The sequence below is a fragment of the Engraulis encrasicolus genome, chromosome 24 (assembly GCF_034702125.1).
Source record: "Engraulis encrasicolus isolate BLACKSEA-1 chromosome 24, IST_EnEncr_1.0, whole genome shotgun sequence".
Lineage (NCBI taxonomy): Eukaryota > Metazoa > Chordata > Actinopteri > Clupeiformes > Engraulidae > Engraulis > Engraulis encrasicolus.
This window is the reverse complement of record NC_085880.1, coordinates 3,732,326-3,747,439: the sequence shown is the minus strand read 5'-3', so window position 1 is coordinate 3,747,439 and position 15,114 is coordinate 3,732,326. Positions and strand designations below refer to the sequence as shown.

General features: G+C 43.9%; 2 protein-coding genes across 3 annotated transcripts in view; one reads left to right on the top strand and one right to left on the bottom strand.

Annotated features, from left to right (window-relative positions):
- Positions 1 to 1,090: 1,090 nt before the first annotated feature.
- gpatch11 (G patch domain containing 11) lies at positions 1,091 to 4,199 on the bottom strand. The gene is made up of 8 exons (XM_063191503.1): positions 4,023 to 4,199; positions 3,049 to 3,275; positions 2,913 to 2,954; positions 2,600 to 2,720; positions 2,018 to 2,108; positions 1,735 to 1,872; positions 1,475 to 1,556; positions 1,091 to 1,318 (listed from the first exon to the last, which is right to left on the bottom strand). The coding sequence occupies exons 1-8, from the start codon at positions 4,070 to 4,072 to the stop codon at positions 1,260 to 1,262; spliced, it is 810 nt and encodes a 269-aa protein (XP_063047573.1). The 5' UTR covers positions 4,073 to 4,199; the 3' UTR covers positions 1,091 to 1,259.
- Positions 4,200 to 4,252: 53 nt separating this feature from the next.
- Positions 4,253 to 15,114, top strand: part of heatr5b (HEAT repeat containing 5B) — a 49,109-nt gene continuing 38,247 nt past the window's right edge. Inside the window, exons 1-12 of one of the 2 annotated variants that reach the window (XM_063191502.1) lie at positions 4,253 to 4,448; positions 5,093 to 5,296; positions 6,174 to 6,385; positions 6,883 to 6,991; positions 7,461 to 7,610; positions 8,841 to 9,012; positions 9,352 to 9,509; positions 10,016 to 10,265; positions 12,942 to 13,097; positions 13,430 to 13,680; positions 14,099 to 14,210; positions 14,991 to 15,114. The exon at positions 14,991 to 15,114 is cut by the window's right edge and continues 29 nt beyond it. In XM_063191502.1, coding sequence (XP_063047572.1) covers positions 5,171 to 5,296; positions 6,174 to 6,385; positions 6,883 to 6,991; positions 7,461 to 7,610; positions 8,841 to 9,012; positions 9,352 to 9,509; positions 10,016 to 10,265; positions 12,942 to 13,097; positions 13,430 to 13,680; positions 14,099 to 14,210; positions 14,991 to 15,114 — 1,820 coding nt within the window. In that variant the 5' untranslated portion in view covers positions 4,253 to 4,448; positions 5,093 to 5,170. Of the gene's footprint in view, positions 4,449 to 5,092; positions 5,297 to 6,173; positions 6,386 to 6,882; positions 6,992 to 7,460; positions 7,611 to 8,840; positions 9,013 to 9,351; positions 9,510 to 10,015; positions 10,338 to 12,941; positions 13,098 to 13,429; positions 13,681 to 14,098; positions 14,211 to 14,990 lie in introns of both variants that reach the window. The other variant, XM_063191501.1, reaches the window with a different exon arrangement.

The following is a 15,114-nucleotide window of genomic DNA, read 5'->3' as shown; positions in this document are numbered from 1 at the left end:
GCAGTGTAGGAATGTGGCAAGAGTAGATATAGTGCTCATTGAAACAGTGCTGCCCATTGCCACAAACCTGATCTTTTCATGAATATTTACAATGTAATAAACTAATACTTACTGGTGTGACCAAAGTGCAGTAAGTTTCGCAGCTAAAATGACTATTTCTGGAAATTCAGACATGAAGATCCACATTTTGATGTATGAAAAGTGCAATTTGCCTAGTCATATTGAACACCGGTATGCTTTGTGCATAATGCCATGCGTTGTGATTTTACAATTGAATTTCCCCCAAAGTTCTTCCAATCTACATTAGGCCTACAGAGATTTGCCTACATTAGGCGTTTTACGTTTTCATGACCCTGCTTGGTTCAAACAAAACTATTTTTCCACGTTAGTGGGCCAATGGATTTATAGTGGGTGTGAAACCATAAGAATCTGTAGGCTACTACACACATCACTTACTTACTCTCACCTCTCTGTTCATCAACATCAATTCTTTCTAACCATGTTTTTTTTTCGATAAGGTGATATGGTGCCATAAAAGAGGATCTTTTGTTATATACCTTCTCTCTATTGTGTTGCCTATGTGACGTCCCCCTGTGCCATCTCCAGGCCGCGGCATGTTAGTGCACAGCAGAGCCATGGCCTGATTAGGCTAATTGTAATTACCTCCACCTGCGGGCAGGTGTAGGCTTTAAAAGCCATCCTCTCCCTCTCTCTCATTAGGCACTCTGACCTCAACTTCACCACTGGCTCTTTCTTGCTCTCCTCACTTCTATACCCTCACTCTTCTGATTCTTTCTTTACAGCTCACATATTGATACTGACGCACACATTGCATACATCATTCACTCTCACACACCCGTTCATTCAATCCCCTGGACACTGTTTTCATTGATGATTGTTGTTCAATAAAAATTACATTGAACTTTGAATCTTTGTGTGGTCTCCTCTTCATGTTGCGCCCCTAAAACGAGCTGGGGTCGTAACACCTACCATAAAGCATTCGCGATTACAGCAACTGACATATCATACTGTAACTTAAAAGCAAACAAGACTCAATAATTGATATACAACTTGTGTATGAAAAATGACAATATTGCTTTTAATATATCAACATACTGTATGAAACGACAAAATGACAAAAACAAATAAAACTATTTCCTTTTTCTTCATAATTTTTGAAGCCTAATAAAAATACAAAATAAAACAAATACTGTGATCTTTACAATGACCAAATACACAGAGTAGAAATGGTGGCAGTATCAGTCATCGTGGTCTGCGGCTGTGTCTCCAGGACAGTTTGAATTCAGATCTTCCTCATCTATTAGATTGGACAAAAATAAGATAAACAAGCAAAAACAAAACAAACAATGAAAGACATAAACAAACAAAAACAATTTTACACAAGGGAGGATATAAAATGAAAAATATCAGCAAACAACATGCCATGACACAGTAAGAATAACACAGTGCTTACCATTATAAGTTGTCCCACACCATATGCAGTAAAAATGCACATCCCTCAGGTAAGATGTTAAGAACTGGAGCTTATCTAAAGCCTGGTAAAATACAATGAAATAACAAATACAGGTGACATTCTCAGGCACATGTAACTCTCTCAAACAAAATGAACAACTAAAGGAATTTCATTAGGCAATCACAATTGTGTTTTCAAATATTTGGTAATATGCCAAATTATCTGTTTAGGACCATTTCTGCGTCAAGATCAATACTCACTGTTAACCCCTCTTCCTCCTCCTCCTCAGCCTCCTCCTCGTCTTTCTCTTCCTTATCTTCTTCATCATCCTCCTCATCCTCCTCTGCTTCTTTCTCTTTTTCTGGCCAATACCAGCAATCCCGTGGAGTAGTTATACCCTAGAATTGTGAAAATACATATTGAATAATACAATAAACAGTCACGCTACCAAGGTGCTTCTTCTGTAGAATGGACACTTGTACATGTTTGTGGAATGGACAATCATCTGCAGGGTTTTTTCATACACTACAGGTTCTCACCCACCTTCTGGTTGTCCAGTTGTTCACAGGCCCGTTGGCTCCTTCTCAGGTCACTCTCCGTCTGGCGTTCCTCTCTCTCTGTTCTCTTTCTCACCCTGGGTCACAAACACAGACATGTATGAGGGTGTAGGATGCACATCACAAAAAGAGGTGCTGGCGACCCCATGCAATACTTAAAATTCTAAAAAGTGCTGCACACTTGCGCGTTGTAGCTTAAAGTTTGGTGTTGTGACGTTTCAGCCACAATGGCCTTCCTCAGGTCACACATGTGCAGGCCATTGTGGCTGAAACATTGTCACAGAACTAGCCTCTTTGTGCCCTCCTGGGGGCCTGTCAATCCTTGCTGAAAAGACTTAACTACACCATAACAACATTACTATGGCATTACAGAGATCCTTAAAGTAACAGATTAAGATTTAGTCATTACAATTTTGTAGGCAGAAAGGTTATAATATATGGTCTGCACAAAGGGGTTAGACCGTAGGAGTATGCAGCACTTTTTTCTATGTTTCACACAAACACAGTGAGGACATCTGGAAACTTATACTAGCCATGAATACACCTTACAAAGAATGTGCCGTCATACCTGAAGTCTTCCAGAGACTGCTTCTCCGTCTGCTGCTGAACTCGAACCTTGTGCCGGTAATGTCTGAGCTCCTCTTCTGCCTTTCTTTTCTTTGCTTCCTCCATCCCGATACCCCCTCTGTCTGATACATATTTGGACAAACTCAGACCACAGTCCTCTAGCCTGGCATTGCCACCCATAAATGTCCACGCAATTTACATTAACCTTCACGTGACAAACTAGTACAAGGTGGGATTATGGTAAGACCCAAGACTATTCAAAATATCTGGAGATGAGTCTTCCTACAAAGGCACCAGACACATGCTCTTCTTACCTGTTTTAATGTTCAGCGGAATGGGTTCAACTCTCCCAGCTCCTGATTAACACAGACAATAGAACGTTTAGGAATTAATTAGATGTTCTGTAAGAGGTTATTGCACTGATGTCCGTCAGGTCATTCAACACCTCACCTTGTTTACCAAGTCCCTGGCCTGCTTTGTAACCCATTTTCTGCAGCAGTGCAAATCCTTTGTTTTCATTACTGATGGAACTCTGCAGGACTGTGTCACGACTCTCTCGTTCTTGCTCCTTGTAGGTTTTCTGTCGATTCTGTTGATTCTTCTCTTTAATCATAGCTTCTTTTTTAATTGCATCTTTGACCCGTTTTACCATCGGCACACCTGGTCTTACTTCAGGTCTGCCAAAACAACAAAATATCACACACGTGGTTTAGTGGCCAAGTTACATAATGCTGTCAATTTCTCCAATGGATGGTAGGCCTAGAGCTACAACATGATAGCTCTGGTGTCCATAGATAGGCTACTACTGTGACGTAGGGCTGCACAATTAATCTAAAATAATCGAAAATCTTGATAAATATAGTGAAATCGAAGTCGGAATTTTAATCGTGATTAAATCGTGGCAATAGTGACCTGACCAACCTTTGAGAGCATCCTTGAAGCCAGAGGATACTGACAGGTTGGTGTTTCTGGCCAGAGATGTGTTCAATAGGTTTCATGCTATTGCCTTTACATAATTATTACAATTAATTTTATTTTGCTCATCCCGTATATATAGTTCATTCTTTGTTATATTTCATCTTGTTATAATTTTCCAAAAAAGTCTGCAAAAAATCAGTAATCGTGATTAATAATAGTAATTACGATTTTGACCAAAATAATCGGAATTGTGATTTTTTTCCATAATCGTGCAGCCCTGACGTGTGGAAAATGGTAGCCTACACCACAACGGTTCACACATTTGCTTTTACATAAGTTCCAATAACTATTATCACCCGAGGCTTTGTTATCAATCTCGTGTAACTGTGTACCAGATAGTAACAGATTCAGAACTGGCAGAGAGTAAAGATTATTATTCTTTCCTCTCAGGTACTGGCCAGCCAGCTACGAATGAACATCCAAACAAATAGACAAGACAAACTCACATTTGATTAAGAAAAGCATCAGACATATAGTCATCCTCTTCATCAGACATGTTGCCCTGTCCTTTAGTTAAATGATAATGACAATAGTAAAGTGTTCTTCTGAGAATTTAGGTAGTTAAGCAGATAATGCTGCAATGTTGACAGTTCAGCTGAAAGTGTGTCCTGCTGTCTAAACCTACCGGGTAGACTAATATTAGTGAAATGGAGGTTCCGGGGTAAAAAAAAAAACACAAGGTGTCAAAGTGAATTTGCGAAGCACGGTAGATAAACCAAATATGTTAGTGTAGCGACAACCTGTGGTATTCATAAATACATGTTATTTAGTATTAAAATACAACATTGGCGCTATTCTGAATCATTTGAGCGTCATCTGCATTGACCGAGTAAAACCAACGTCATCATCCAAACAAGGGGAGTCGTCGAGAGGTATGAGCAAGATATCCACTTATTTTAAATATAAATGTGTGAAATTGCAGTGATGTGGATGTGTCAGTACGTGACCATTGCCCTAATACCTTAGTTTACAAGTTCACGGCATTTGTATTTCACACAGTACTGCTTCTTAAAAGCTAAGGAGAATGACAGGTTTGATTCATTTTGGAGCTTGCTAACAAGGATAAGGAGGAGCTAGCTGGCTGGCTAGCTAGACAGGTCGATTGCATTTACAACACATCTATTTGTCAGACTGCACACTAAATTGAAATGTCACATATGTGTAATTTACTTTTATTTCGAGGTGATTCAAAACTAATTGTGAAATAGACGTGGCAATGTTGTTGTTATCTTCAGTGTTAGCTTACTCAACTAGCACGACCAGCTGATTTGGAGTAATCAACCTGTTTCTCATGTTCCTTCGGGGCAGGTTGGCACACCCCATCTATTTCTCGATGGATATGCGTACTTTAAGTTAGATGGTTCTATGCGTCTTACAGTGTCCTGGGACTGAAACTTGTGTCCATCTTCACATCACCCTTGGCTAAAGGCAGAATAGTTTCACTAATGCCAGAGTACAATAATGCATCAGTGTGGTATTACGCACAGACTCAAATCTGTCTTTTAATCCCCCATAGGGTTTTATATTGACACAATCTGAGGCGTGACGCCGCTCTGAAGACCCAGAGCCGCAGGACACTCGCTGGTGTCCAGAGATGGAGCTAGCACACAGCCTGCTGCTGAATGAAGATGCCCTGGCCCAGATCACTGAGGCCAAGAGGCCAGTCTTCATCTTCGAGTGGCTTCGTTTCCTAGACAAGGTCCTTGTGGCTGCAAACAAGGTAAAGTCAAAGCAGTTGCAGATGTTCACCATTTTTGCATACAGTATCCACACATTGTTTGATGTGCACTGCACTGAAGGTAGTGGGGGTGAGGGACTACCCCACCCTCCAAGCAATATATGAAGAGTCTGTAGTTAGGCATGCTAGAAAAATAACTGAGGATCCATCACATGTTCTGTACCCAGAATATGAGCTGCTACCCTCTGGCAGGCGATTCAGAGTACCAGTTAAAAACAAGAAAAGGTTTCTGAATAGGTACAGGTTTTCTTTTGTCCCTGTTTCTGTTAACTTACTGAACGCAGGTCATTAACAACTACCATCCTGTAATGCCATGTATGTATGCGGGTGGTGGGCTGTGGTGGATATGCACTTGAGTGTTTCTATGTATGTGTGTGTTTATTGTTGTTTTTGTTTTTTGGCGTCATGTGTATGTTGTGTGTATGTGGCAGCTATGTATGTCCAAGACAAATTTCCTTCGGGACTATTAAAAAGAATCTTGAATCTTGAATCTTGATGTGGCAGCTGCCCACCATAGACGCAGTCACCCCATTTAAAATACAATCGAATCCAGCATGTGCATTTCAGTGCCACTTTTGAGCTGTCTCCTACAAGATACAAAATATTTATTATTTTTCGATGTATTTTATGAATACGAATACTTAATTGTTTACAATGTGGATATTTGTCTTTGTTCATTCATATGTCGTTTCAACAAATTGCTGCATAGGACCCAAACAAGGCTTTTTTGTGCTTCACCATCATTTGCATTCAAATTTGATATACAATGTGAAAGCTTGCACAATGCATGGGCAGGTATACATTTGCTGCTATATGAGGGTGCATTGAGTAAAAGTCTTTCGTTTTTGTTCCCCCCCAGGTGGACGTGAAGGAGAAACAGAAGAAGCTGGTGGAGCAGCTGACGGGTCTGATCAGCAGTGCTCCCGGGCCGCCCACCCGTAAGCTGCTGGCCAAGAACCTGGCCACTCTCTACAGCATCGGAGACACCTTCACCGTCTTCCAGACGTTAGACAAGTGTAACGACATCATCAAGAGCAAAGATGACACTCCGGCCTACCTACCAACTAAACTGTGAGTCATCGATAGTTTTGCCAGTTACTAAATGGCAGACATTCAGAATAGGTTACCGCATGGAAAAACAAGCACACCTGGCTGTATGTTCCTTTACACATACTGACCTCTCTTCAGTGTCCCAAGCTTGAGAAGAAATGCTTAATTGCTTAACATACACTGTGACTTCTTACAAGCTTTTACTGTTAACAATGTTTGTGGCTGAATTACTGACGTTTGCACTTGCACTGAAATGCTCATATGCCAGACTACACTAAAGAATGCTGTGTAGTTGGGGGATTATGAGGCTCTTGAAGGGCAGCTCAATGTATTTCTTGATGGTTCTTCACTGGGCTGTGTGACTGTACTCCACTATAGAAAAAAAAGTTTTTCTCTCAATGTCTTTTAAAATCATCCAGGCCTGTATCACATAAGGTTTTTCTCTATTAGCGTACAATACAGTATATTGTTACTGGTTGAAGTGGTGCAAGGTTATTTACCCATGGTTCTTTTTGCAGTGCTGCCGTGGCATGTGTGGGGGCCTTCTACGAGAAGATGGGCAGGATGCTGGGCAGCTCGTTCCCCGAAACCATCAACAACCTCCTAAAGGCATTAAAGAGTGCAGAGGTACAGTCTAAGTTGTACACATCTGAATTATGTAGTTAATTTCAATACAATTCATGAAACACACTCAACTCACAAAACATGGATTGGCTGAGTGCTAACTCCTATAAATAACATAAACTCACAAGAAGGGACAGTACTTCTAGTTGTTCAGTATTCACCTTTTATTGCCAGTTAAAAGTTTCGCAGATCTCTCATGTGAGTTTATGTTGTAAACTTTCCATAATTATATATTTTTATTAAATATATTTTGCATTTCAATGTCTGAAAGTCATTTCAAGACCATGCCGAGGTTTTTATATGAATTCTTGGATTCAAATAGAAATTGATTGTAAAGCTTGCATTGGGAAGATTGTAGTTTTTTTTAATGGCACTTCAACTCCAACATTGTCATTTTAAAAATAATAATCTTGAATTTTGAGAGTATGACTAGACCTATCATTGTTCTCTGTCCCTCCACCTGTCACTGCAGTCCCAGGGGCGTGGAGAGATCCTGCTCAGCCTCCAGAAGGTTCTCCATGGGCTGGGTGGAGCTGCCGCGTCCTGCCACCGGGACATCTATAAGAATGCCCGCTCCCTGCTCACAGACCGCTCCATGGCTGTCCGCTGTGCTGTGGCCAAGGTCAGTGGTGATGAAGGGTTTTAACAAAGTAGGTGTCAAACTCAGGCCCGGGGGCCAAATCTGGCCCGCGGAGTCATTTTATTTGGCCCGTGAGATCATTTCAAATGTGTATTACAGTTGGCCCTCATACATCATTAATGTACAGTGTACCAAGACCTGAACATGAAATTTAGTGTTTCTCAGAAGTATGAGCGGGCCCAGGCCAATTGCAATGGTCCTATTCCCCAGGGCCCAGGAAGAAGAGTGTTGTGGGTGGTGGGGGTGTTGGGGGCAGAATTGGCTCCTCATTATATTGTATGCACTGAGAGGGGGCCTCTTTCAGATGATTTTGTCCCAGGCCAGGTCAAAGCTATCTGTGGCGTTGCACACAATGCACACCCCACCTCACTAAGGCCAGGAGCAGGACGACACAGTTGTATCGACGATGAGAGAGAAAGTAGAAGTCCACAGTCTCACACTGAAACTCTAAGAAACAGGGTTCATTTACAACATACAGTGTTCTTTTGACCTATCACGTTGTGGGTCTAGTGTAACTGGTGGTTGTAGTGTCAGTTTGCGGACTGGTACTTCCTTTCTCTGTGTTGATGAAGGCCCTCCTCTGTGACTTGTCATTTATTTGCAGTGCATGCATAGTTTAATATCTATTTACAGTCTTAATCCGTTTCCAGAAAATGTAGTGTAGGTCAAGCAGGACGTACTGTATTTTAAGGTGTCTGTCTTCAATATTTTCATGTAGTCCCCTTGTTTAATTTATTTTCTCTTTTTCTGTGTTTCCAGAGATGTAAAAGCTTCCTAGATGTAAAAGCAAGCGTCAGGTTGCACAAGATGACTTGTCTTGCTTAAGCACCCGTCTGTTGCATAACACATTGTAACAACAGTTAGCGATGGCAATGTCGGTAGCAGCCCGCAAAAAAATATACTGTACACCTAAAAGAAATAATAAGCATATTAAATACATCCCTGATATTTAATCAAATTGTCAAATTGAACATCTGTACTAATCACATCGTGGAATGTGATTTCATTGGCTGAGTTCACAGAAGTGTGATTCACTTAAAGCAGCATAACGTCTTGGTCTTTCCTTTATGTTTTTGAGCCATGTAAAAAGGGTGCATAAATGAAAATGGGCTGCCTTGGATGTTTGCACCTCACAAATGGTTAAACCATTAAGCGGCAGTGTGCTCCAGCTCCTGTCTTCATATGGGCTGCCTTTGTGTTTGTCTTTCCTAGTGTCTGCTGGAGCTCCAGAACGAGGCTGTGTTTATGTGGACTACGGAGCTGGAGAACGTGGCCACTCTGTGCTTCAAGGCCCTGGAGGGCTCCAACTACGGCGTGCGGGTGGCCGTCTCCAAGCTGCTGGGCACCGTCATGGCAACCGCGCTCATGCCCAAGCAGGCAGCAGGTGAAATGGAAATGACTGATATTTGTACTTGGAATGTTTTCTTTCATGCACAAGAACGACTTTGACATGGATGAAGAGAGCTGGGAAGTGAAGTCATCAACGCTGTTTGTGTCATTCATTGATGTTTGATGTTACAGTATGTGCCCTCCTTTGCTATGCAGCAATGCGTCAGGAAGCAAAGCAGCCTACCCTAAGATTTACCATTTACTTATATTTTAACCAGTTATAAGCATACTTAAGAAAAACAATGCTGACTGTGGTGATGTGTGCTGGGGATGTAAGTCATCAGCATAATGACTATTCATACGATTGTGTGCTGTCCTCCTGTCTGTAATGCAGTGATGCGTCAGAACGTGAAGCGTGCCACACTAGAGGAAGTGCTGGAGCTGATGGCCACGGGCTTCCTGCGCGGCGGCTCCGGCTTCCTGAAGAGCGGGGGGGAGATGCTGAAGGGTGGGGGCTCAGTCAGCAGGGAGGTGCGAGTGGGGGTCACACAGGTGAGTTGGACACATGCAGAGGGCTTTTTCTGAACAGGGAAATAGGAGCGCTCCACCCTCATACCTCCGCCGGTGCGCCCTCATACTTTGTTTAGTATATATATTTATATATATTTGAGCGCCCCTAGTAAATTTCTCAATCACGGGGGAGGACGCCCCCCTTCACCCCCCCGCAACCTGCCATGATGCGCCCTCATGCCAAAAACTGGTCTTGCCAAAGTAGGTTTTGGACTCGCCCGAGTTTCAATTTTGTTGAAAACACTGGCCATCATGGATTCTAAAGTGAAGCTTGAAATCCAGTAACAATAAGTTTGTCTTGACATGCCTTCAAACATTCAGGTTATTTACATTCAACCTTTTCATCGTTTAATACAGACTCTGACTTGACTCGGACTAATCTTTCTGGACTCTGTCTTGTCTCAGTAGTCTAGTCTTGGACTTGTCTGATGTCTGCCCCATATCTCTGTGCATATCCCCATGCCCGTCTCTCTGTCCCCTCTCCCCAGGCGTACGTGGTGTTTGTGACCACGCTGGGCGGCCAGTGGCTGGAGCGCAACTTCGCCACCTTCCTGTCTCACGTGCTGGAGCTGGTGGCTCACCCGCGGGCCACGCAGACGCACGTGGAGGCCGTGTACTCGCGCCGCTGCGTCTCCTTCGCCCTGCGCGCCACCCTGGGCGGCCTGCTGGGCGAGAAGGCACAGATCGCCGCCGCCAAGGAGATATGCCAGGCCATCAGCAAGCAGATGAGGGCTGTGGGTAAGGAGGGAGAGGGGGCTCCTAGTGGCGGTGGGGGGGAAGCACAGGTGTCCAGGCTCAGAGCACTGCAGAGTAAGTACTGGAAAAACATATTATTTTTTATATTTTTTTGTTTTTGTTTGTTGTGTACTTTGATGTTATCCGTATCATCTTGCATGCTTTTTTACTCTCTTGCGTTTGGAGTGGATTGCAGTGGGCTCCTTTCAGTTATTTCTGCTTTTGCCCCAAAGCTTACTTTTGATCTACCATTTTCTGCCCGTGTAAGCACATCTAATATACTGGCAGTCTAAATAAATATCCATCCCTGTGCCTTACTTGGCTTTTAAAAATGCCGTCCATCTTAAAATTGCCAAAACAACAATTTCATTGTAGATACACTTTTTGGTGGTAATAATATTGACTCTTGCTTGTGACTGGGTTTCCCCCAGTACTTCATAGTTAAAGCGGCCACCTTGACAAGAAACACCTACCACCTTGATTGGGTACTACCAAGAAAAGATACAGATTTTGTGCTTCTCCATGTAAAGTTTAAAGCTGTTATGAAAAAAAAACAGATGTAGGTTCTTTATTTTTTAGGGGCATCATATATTTCCATGTCAAACTGCACAACGTAGCCTTTGAAATCATGATGGCTACATGTCTCTGATACGACTAACCCCGCACCCACCATGACTACCAAATGTTCTGTGGCAAATATATTGCTTCTCCGTGGTTAAATGCTGTATGCACTCTGACTACTACTTCAGTGCACCTGGATGGCTTTGCACTCACACTGCATTTTTAATCGCCCAGAACAGAGACATGTTTGAAACCTGTCTGGGGAGACCTCTTCGCTGAACTACGCTGCTTTATAACATTTTGCTGACCAAGGATTTTTGTCTTCATTGTTCTGGGATACAGTAGCCTTTAATATAGTAGTTTTCATAATCTCCTCTCCCGTTTTCCTTCATAATAATCAAAGCATCATCTAAACCAACCATTATATTTAGTTTTCATTGTATTGTTTCTAATCAAGTCAATTTCCCTGCATGTTTAATTCCTGTTTTCTTTGTTTCCCTTTTTCATTCTATTATTTATTTCCAAAATCTTTACTCTGTGGTGCTGTGAAGCCTTGGACCATTGATGACGCTATCTGTTGATTTTTAAAAAAAATATATATTCTGATTATTTTCGCTCACCAGCAAGATCTTGAGGGGATAAATCATACACTTTCAAGAGAGGGGGCAAAAGTAAAACATGCAAACAAAAAGAAATCACAATATTCAATCACCAGTGCATCAAAATGTTATGCTCTTTTCTGACATGGTGTTTAAAATGCAATTAGCATGACCCAAATTATTATTTCCACTGACTGCCAAGTGTTTTGTTTACATTTGGTCTGTCCTGTAACTTTGTTTATTGGTGTGGGGTAAACGAGAGCACCTTCTCTCATTGAGCCAAGCATGTCAGACTCCAGGGGTGCATTTCTGGAAAGCGTACTTGTTAGCAGTTAGCAACTTCGGTGGTTGCCAATGAGAAATTGCATTGCAACCAACAAAGTAGCTAACATACTTAGCAAGTACGTTTTCCAGAAATTCACCCCAGATGGTCTGCATCAAATGTGGCAGTGCCCAGCGACGTTGTGTGCAGTGAACTCCCCTCAGAGCCAAAACCATCTCAGAGTCTTAGCTGTGGGCCGGCTTGTTTGTGGCTGGGTGCTTAAGGGTTTGCTGGTTGGTGGTTACTTTCTTGCTCCAGCCCTGCTGTGTGTGTGTTTGTGTGTGTGTGTGTGTGTGTGTGTGTGTGTGTGTGTGTGTGTGTGTGTGTGTGTGTGTGTGTGTGTGTGTGTGTGTGTGTGTGTGTTTGTGTGTGTGTGTGTGTGTGTTCCTGAACAGTGTGTTTTAAAGTGTGGTCACTGTTTTGTGACACGCCATATTGACACAGATGCTCTAGTAGACAAAAACTGAATAAATACCCACATTTCCTTAGAAGTGCACATCTTGTGAGCATCTTAACTTGAGCTTAAATCATTCAGCTGTGCTGCTGGGTATTATTTTTTTTCAGAGTTTCAGTGGTCGTGGTGGCCTTCAGAGACCCCAAGTCAGCCAATAAAGACCAAATACAGTAGTTTTGGCTGTGTAAGACTGTGTCACGCTTTTGAACACTCAGTTTGTGTTATCCTGTCCTGATTGTGGTTTTTGTTCTGAATTGAGGGAATGGTAACTGAAAGCTAGCGCTGGAATGTAGTATAGACTTGAGTCTAGCAGTACAGTACTTTGCCTTGTGTCGTACTTAGACACAAAGCTTACTATTACATGAATGACATAAAATTCGTAATTCCATTATTAAGATTAGACTTTCATTACAGGGGTAGGCTCTTACTGCAGATGGGCCTGTCGACGGGCCTATTCACTCTGCTGAAAACACTCAACTACATCATTCATAACCACATTGCAATGACATTACAGAGAGCCTTAAGTAATAGATTAAGACATGGCCATTACAGTTTTGGTGACAGTAGGGTTATAACATAGTCACAGGTTTTGCGCTCAGGGGTTAATGACAGCCAAGGTCACTGACGAGAGATTGAGATAGGGATTGAAGACCTGAGCAGAGAGTACTGAAAGCCCTGTCCTGTTCTGTCCCGTCCGCTCCTCTCCTCTCCTCTCCTCTCCTGTCCGCTCGTGTTGGAAACAGAAGCGGTGGTGAATGACTCCAGTGGCGAGAACAAGGCAGGCGCCGCGGACGTGTCTGCCAGCCAGCACGTGATGGTGTGTGCCCTGAAGGAGCTGGGCAGCCTGGTGCAGAGCCTCAGTGCCACCTCCTCACCCCTCATACAGGAACCCTCCATAGGTAACGCACGCACACACAAATACACATTTCACATACGCAAATACTCTACCACAATAACCATAGTAGCACACCTTAACGACTTGTTCTCACCACCCTTTTTCTTGCCTTTTCTTTCTCTGTTCTCCTCCCCTCTCCTGTCTGCTGTCTCTTCTCTTCTCTTCTCTTCTCTTCTCTTCTCTTCTCTTCTCTTCTCTTCTCTTCTCTTCTCTTCTCTTCTCTTCTCTTCTCTTCTCTTCTCTTCTCTTCTCTTCTCTTCTCCTTTTCTCTCCTTTTCTCTCCTCTCCTCTCCTCTCCTCTCCTCTCCTCTCCTCTCCTCTCCCCTCCTCCTGCAGGTCTTCTGGAAACAGTGACCTCGGTGCTGCTGCACCCCAGCATGGCGGCTCGTCTGGCCGCGGCCTGGTGCCTGCGCTGCGTTGCCGTGGCGCTGCCCTATCAGCTGACGCCGCTGCTGGACCGCTGTGCCGAGCGCATCAACAACCTCAAGAGCTCGCCAGAGGCCGTCAGCGGGTACAGCTTCGCCATGGCCGCCCTGCTCGGAGGGATACACCAGTGCCCGCTTGGCATCCCTCACGCCAAGGGAAAGGTGTGTACATGTGCGTGCGTGCGTGCGTGCGTGCGTGCGTGCGTGCGTGCGTGCGTGCGTGCGTGCGTGCGTGTGTGTGTATGTGTTCAAAAATACATGGAGGCTGTAAGCGGGCCTTGCCATGACTGCCCTGCTGGGAGAGGTGCATCAGTGCCCGCCTGGCATCCCTCACGCCAAGGGAAAGGAGACTCAGTGGCCATGGAAGGAGTGTGAGTGTGAGTGCGTGCGTGGCCACGCATGTAGCATCTGTGTGGGTGCGTGCATGCTTGCGTGCGTGCATCAGTGTGTGGGTGGGTGTGCTGCGTCTGTGGAGCTGTGTGTATGTGTTAACAAAAGGCACGGAGGCCTCTTTCTGCGTACCTTCTGTCTTCTCTGCACACCCACCCATATCTCTTCCATTTTCCCTTTTTTTCCTCAGATGGTGGTCAGTATAGCGGAGGACCTGTTGCGTACGGCGTCCCAGAACAGTCGCCTGTCTCTGCAGCGCACTCAGGCAGGATGGCTGCTCCTGGGGGCCCTCATGACTTTGGGTGAGCTCAGCTGCTTCATATGTGAAGGAAGAAAAATCCGCACTCACTCACAAACTAAGTCTCATTCTCTTCTCTTCTCTTCTCTTCTCTTCTCTTCTCTTCTCTTCTCTTCTCTTCTCTTCTCTTCTCTTCTCTTCTCTTCTCTTCTCTTCTCTTCTTCTTTTCTCTCCTCTCCTCTCCTCCCACCATGTCCAATGGTGGTAATCTATAAATAAATAATGAGACTTAGTTTGTGAGTGCAGATTTTTCTTCTTTCAGTTGATACCTTTTATCACGCACCCAAAGACATTCATTTTTTTTCAAGAAGTTGAGCGCGTCCTCTGACAAAACTTGAAGTCTGCTTCATATATGCTCTTGAATCCCACGATGCCCACGCCCTAACGGTTAGGGCCTAACCAGTGCACCTGGGTTGCACATGGATCGACACATCGTTTGGCTGATTCTGAATGTCTCTAATGCTAATGAATGATTTCTGTGCATTTGTTGAGTTGATCAGATATTGTCTGGTAGTATACTTTGTAATATTACTACAACTGTAATAAAGTGTGTGTGTGTGTGTGTGTGTGTGTGTGTGTGTGTGTGTGTGTGTGTGTGTGTGTGTGTGTGTGTGTGTGGTACTGTTGATAACTGGGCCGTCAGTGGTGCGCTACCCCCTGCCTAACATGCTGCTGTTCTGGAGGATTGTGTGTGTATGTTTGTGTATGTGGGTGTGTGTGGGGTACTATGTGATCATCATCCCTGATCTTCTGTGTGTGACATGTGTGGTACTGTTGATCACAGGGCCGTCAGTGGTGCGCTACCACCTGCCCAAGATGCTGCTGCTGTGGAGGAACGTGTTCCCGCGCTCCCAGAAGGAGCTGGAGGCAGAGAAGGCACGAGGAGACTCCTTCACCTGGCAGGTCAC

Excerpts from the sequence above, each read along its gene's own strand:
- gpatch11 (XM_063191503.1), bottom strand. The coding sequence starts at position 4,072 with ATGTCTGATGAAGAGGATGACTATATGTCTGATGCTTTTCTTAATCAA. Across the intron at positions 3,276-4,022 it reads GATGCTTTTCTTAATCAAAT|ACCTGAAGTAAGACCAGGTG; the intron begins GTGAGTTTGTCT and ends TTGTTTTGGCAG. Across the intron at positions 2,109-2,599 it reads CAGTCTCTGGAAGACTTCAG|GGTGAGAAAGAGAACAGAGA; the intron begins GTATGACGGCAC and ends TTTGTGACCCAG.